The 5,393-nt window shown below is 30.1% G+C and overlaps 1 protein-coding gene across 2 annotated transcripts in view; it reads right to left on the bottom strand.

Moving 5' to 3' along the window:
* Positions 1-5,393, bottom strand: part of LOC106478194 (selenoprotein O-like) — a 46,891-nt gene that overhangs the window by 11,015 nt on the left and 30,483 nt on the right. For both annotated transcript variants that reach the window (XM_013938720.2, XM_013938721.2), the window contains exon 11: positions 2,749-2,915. In XM_013938720.2, coding sequence (XP_013794174.1) covers positions 2,749-2,915 — 167 coding nt within the window. The remainder of the gene's footprint in view (positions 1-2,748; positions 2,916-5,393) is intronic.

Genomic DNA, 5,393 nt, shown 5'->3' with positions numbered 1-5,393 from the left:
ATCTGGTCACTTCACCATGAAGAAGGTCAACACGTTTCAAAAAGTAATGTACAGCAGTACTTCTTGGTATTCCTTTCAATTTAGCAAGTAAGTCAATAGTCATGTTGTGACATATATTCAACAATGTCATAAACCTTTGGTGCTCACAAAGTTATGAATATACAAAAAAAGCTATTGTAGCATTGCCAAATCAATGCCAATGATGTTAATAACAATCTCAAAAAATATCTTTAACTATTCAACTAAAAGCAACTTATATATTTCTACATTTTCATTTTTTTATTTAACAGAATATATGTATATATATAAAACTCAAAACTCTGTCTGTCTGTCCATTATCTAATTACTTCTAGGTCACTGGACCAATCTCAACCAAACTTTGTGGGATGATAGTTTGGAATAAGGGCTTGTTAATAGGGGGTTCACAACCTCCTCCACCCCTTATTATTGCTGTTATTTAACATTTATTATCTTTGACATAAGTTAACATCAACTTCATTCATAGATAGCATCACTCTTTACACACACACAAAAACTTTATTAAATTTTCTATAATGCAAATATACACTATGGGGGAAGACGTACAAACGTCTTATATATCTCAAAGTGTGCTAGCACTCTCTATAGAGGAATAAAATGAAAAACAACAGCTGTCACTATTGCAATAGTAAATAAACTAAGATAGTTTCTACTCTAACAGCCACCATATGATATGAAGAGCTGTTTTTTGAGTTATACTTACTTCCTACTTTGACCCATCAGTTAATTAATCATATGAAACACTGTGGAAGGACATTATGAGCTGTGTGTTGAAAATGGGTAACAGAAAGCACCAATTATCGCTGCCTCTTTCTACAAAGTCATCCTGTTTTAAGCATATACATATTGAGTTCTTAAAGCGTGTACAAAACTTTTGGTTAGGTATTAATGAATATAATAATAATACAAGTAAAATGTGTGAAAGTTAGGATTTTTGTGTTATTTATCACAGCATCCACCCCAACATTTTTTTTACATTTATAACCCAGACAAAGGATGGGTACCTCAGCTTTCAATTAATAAGTCAAACTAAATTACAAAAATCTATCTTTTGAACGTGAACTAGCTTTCTATCATTTTTCCTTACAATATTCCAATTTTGCACATCTTGCTTGTTTACAGCCTTACACCTGACTTAGTATAATGCAGAAACTATCATGAAATTAGTTGTAGTTTGGCACTGTAAACAAAGTGCTAATAACCTGTTAATAACAGCCTATCCATGTCTAGATGAATGTCCAAATAATAAAAGTTAAATCTCAGATTCTAGCTTAATGTTTTTTTCTTAAACTAAGTTGAAATTAATATCCTTTTACTTATCATATACCGGCTACGATATAAAAACACTAATCAGTTTACATACCACTAATAACTAGTTATTTTTAGGGACCCATGTCTGATTTTTAATCATGCCATCTTCTTGTATGTTTAATGTCTTATCATTTCAAGTTATTGCTTTCTTCTTGTCAGTTTGGTAGCTTCACTTGGAGTCATATAAATTGAGAGGTCACTATTTTAGCTTACTTACTAGTACAACCAAACACACAACGTTTCACCTTCTGGTATATTACAGACCACTGAAATAAGAAGTTTGTGTACATTGAATTTTGGACAACATGCATGTAGCAATGCACTGTTTGCTCTTTTGTCAACATGACAGATCAGTTGTTATGAGGATGTGATGTCATGGCAACTGCAGAATTACTTGGTACTATTACAATTTCTAATTATTAACAAATGACACCACTCGACTTACTAGAAAATGTTAGTACACTACACCATATAGTGTACCATTTTTTAAAACACATATACATATGAGTAAAAAATAATATAAGCTTAAGCTTAGCAATGACTTTTATATACAGTACTGAATAAGAATTTTATTTGTTTGTTGTTATAAAGAGAGCTAGCAAGTGTTGGTAGTTGATGTTTTACAGTCAATATGTGAACATTTCATGTGAAATCTAATAGCAATGGTAACAAAAAAATCATGCATACCACAATAACAGCTTCTGTCAGAATATACATGTATAAATGTGAAAAAAAAAAATCAATCCAAGAAATATAAACTATATTACAATATTATTAGCTACAGTTGCACACAAAACCCAGTATTTTTACTTGGGTAAAAATGTACTTACGTCACCAACAAAGGTTGTTTTAGTTAAAACACACATTTGACCAAGAGAACAAATAAAAAGCCAGAATTTCAGGAAATGCTAGTTATGTTCTGAAGTTTGGGAATAAATAAGTTCTGCAGTTTTATGCTGAAAAATATCATAAAATTTTACAACTTACTTAACACGATCTTACAATAAGTGTAATGTTTGCAGATATACCTCAAAAGGCTAACACAGTTATAAAACTTATTATATACTTGTATTATGAAGCAATTAGATGTTGTGTAATAAGATAGGTCTATAGGTTGTCTTATGAAAAAAAATATATATGTATAGAATGAATAAACTATAAGAATGTTTTTTGTATTATGTTTCTCCTGAATTCCATAAATAATCTCACAAATGAAACAAAATTCATAAGCTGTCACATGTGCATATATTCTAGAAATATGTTTTCACATTTACAATGTCAGATTTACACATTGTAGGTATAGTTGCAAATACACATCTGAAAACATAATACTAAAAAACATTACTAACTAATGGTAGTGAAACTGATTTATCTAAACAAATTATCCATATTACCAACCTTGGGTTACTTTTCTTCATTAACAGTAGCCTCTGTTGCTGTAGCTTTCTGATCTCATCTTCAGATGATAATCCTTCTATTTCTTTTGCCAATCTTTTCTTAAACTGGTCTAACCACCGACTCCATTCAGTTTCATCAGCCTCCTGTTTCTGTTCTTGGGTACACTCCTACAGGGCACAATGCGAGTGATAAATACACACAAACTTGTATATTATCATGCACAATAATAACAGAGAGTGAAAAAGTAGAACATTTCCTGCAACTAGGTAAGGGATGGTTTATACCAAAAATGTCAAATAACTTTTCCTCTGTGAAGGTTTAACTTTGTCGATATTCTGCCATTCTTTAGATTTGATGGAGAAACTACTATATTCAAAAACTTCTAAACTTTAAAATACTTTCATATTTATTTTCCACATGCATATATTCAAGGATTAAAAAAAACAACAATAATTCATCATTCTCCCCCACATGTAACTGAAACAGAATATTATAATATTATGTATAATATTTACTTATAATGAAAAATATTGAAGCAAGCTCCACATATGTACATTCCAAACATTCATAACACTTATACTGTCATTCATGATTATTTATATGCAACATTTATGGTTCTGAAATCTTCAATCCTAAACACAATTCATTTCATTATGCTCCTTTAAAATACATTGAAATATTTCAGAGCTTTTAAAACATGTTAACAAAGAAATAAAGCTGTTGCTCTTATTTTACAAGAAGAAGAAACATGAGAAAGAAAGCAAACTGTGTATCACTAATGCTGATTGGCTACTTGAATCAGTGCCTTTTGGTCAATGGCATATTTCATGATGAACTTGCTATGTTAATCATGCATGAAAGATGGTTATGCTCACAAAAGACTGAAAAAGGAAGTGATACAGACTGTAGATCTGAGGAAAGAGTTTACTGAAGTTCTGAAAAACATCCTGACAACCCTAAGCCCCTTACATTTTTCTCACTGTTCGGGTTAAACCTGAGACTGATTCCAGGTAGTTCAAAAGAGAAGGGAATTCTACCAAAAGTTTAAAAAATCTCATTCCTGTATCATACAAATTAAACACAGCATTAGTGCTATCTAGTGACAGGGTTTACAGCCTCACATTATGTATCTCTAGAGAGAGAAGAAGAAGAAGAAGAAGAAGAAGAAAAAAAAAAATTCTTCTACTTAATAAAGTACCATCATTAAAGATTTTACAAAGTCACCCTAAATATGGTTTTTTTAGCTCAGTACTTCAAATTTTTGAGATATACTACTGCTCTTGACCTTCAATTTCTATATAAAATTTATTTCTGAAATAAATCAAAATGCTGAAATGCCATTAACTTAAGAAAATCATGACTTCTACATGAATTACAGTAATATTTAAAAATTACAAGGTTGTGAGATACTTCAGTTTACAATGTACACAAATATGACAAGCTAGATACAAAAACACTTGAGTAATTACATGTTACAGTCATCTAATGTTCATCTATTAATTCCTGTTTCACCCTGTACCTAAACTTTTCAGAGAAACCAGATATTTGTAAAGGGGTAACGATAACATTGTTTACACTAGTATTATGATGTTTTCTAGTCTATGTAAAATATAGAAAAAACAACTAAATTATTCAATACTCCTACAACATTAGTAGCACCTTATTTAACATTCTAAAAAAGGTTTGAGTGCTATATACCAAGCCATTTTTGTTGTATGCTGACAAGAGAATAATAATAATAACACGAATTACAAATGGGCCATTTTGAGCAATTTTCTTTTTTCTTAAGTCTAACGTGTGTTTTTTGTGCATTTTTATACATGTACAGCCTTATTAGTCAATAGTAAAAGTTTTAAAGTATTGTTTGAACTGATTATTTACTGTTTAAAGTTCATTTCTGCCCAAACATTCTATTAGGGTTTTATGCAATTCCTTGTGATCCCTCTTACAAACCAGTATTATGGTTCATGATATTCTACAAAGTATTCATTTCATGTTCTTAGTTTTTATACTTAATAACTTTACCATAATTATCATCCTCTTTAGTTTGGAGTGGTACAACACTACCTTTTTCTGAATAGTAAATCAAGTGATTAAACCACAATAACACCCCACCCCTACCCTAATGCTTTCCTACACATCCTCCATAAACAGCTTCAGCATCTTCACATTTACCACAACAATGCTTAAATATAAAGAAAGTATAATTAAAAATATTTATTTTTGTTATCATCAAAGAAAATCAATTTTAAAATAGTATGACACAATACATGCAATCTGTTTCACAATCTCATGATATTATTTTCAATAATCTAAGTGAATGAATTTTTCATAATGACAGTATGATAAACTAGACTTAGACTGCGACATTTTTTTTCTTTTCACATGTTGCATGTCCAACATACAAAGCAATTTTCATTTTAAGATTAAAAATACTTTTATGCATCAGAATGTTTTCAAATTTCACATGCAAAATCTTTATAATGTCCAGATAGTTATCAAATGTTTCTTAAGGAAAAATTTCATATTTTATCTGTTACTTTCAGTAATTAATCTCTGTACAGGTTCAGTAAATTTGACCGATCTCACAAGCACCATAAAAAGTTAAGAAATAAATATAAATTATGCGACTTACATTCTAGAAT

This window comes from Limulus polyphemus, unplaced genomic scaffold, assembly GCF_000517525.1.
Source record: "Limulus polyphemus unplaced genomic scaffold, Limulus_polyphemus-2.1.2 Scaffold188, whole genome shotgun sequence".
Taxonomy (NCBI): domain Eukaryota; kingdom Metazoa; phylum Arthropoda; class Merostomata; order Xiphosura; family Limulidae; genus Limulus; species Limulus polyphemus.
Note: the sequence above shows the minus strand (reverse complement) of the source record. Positions and strands in the feature narration are given on the sequence as shown.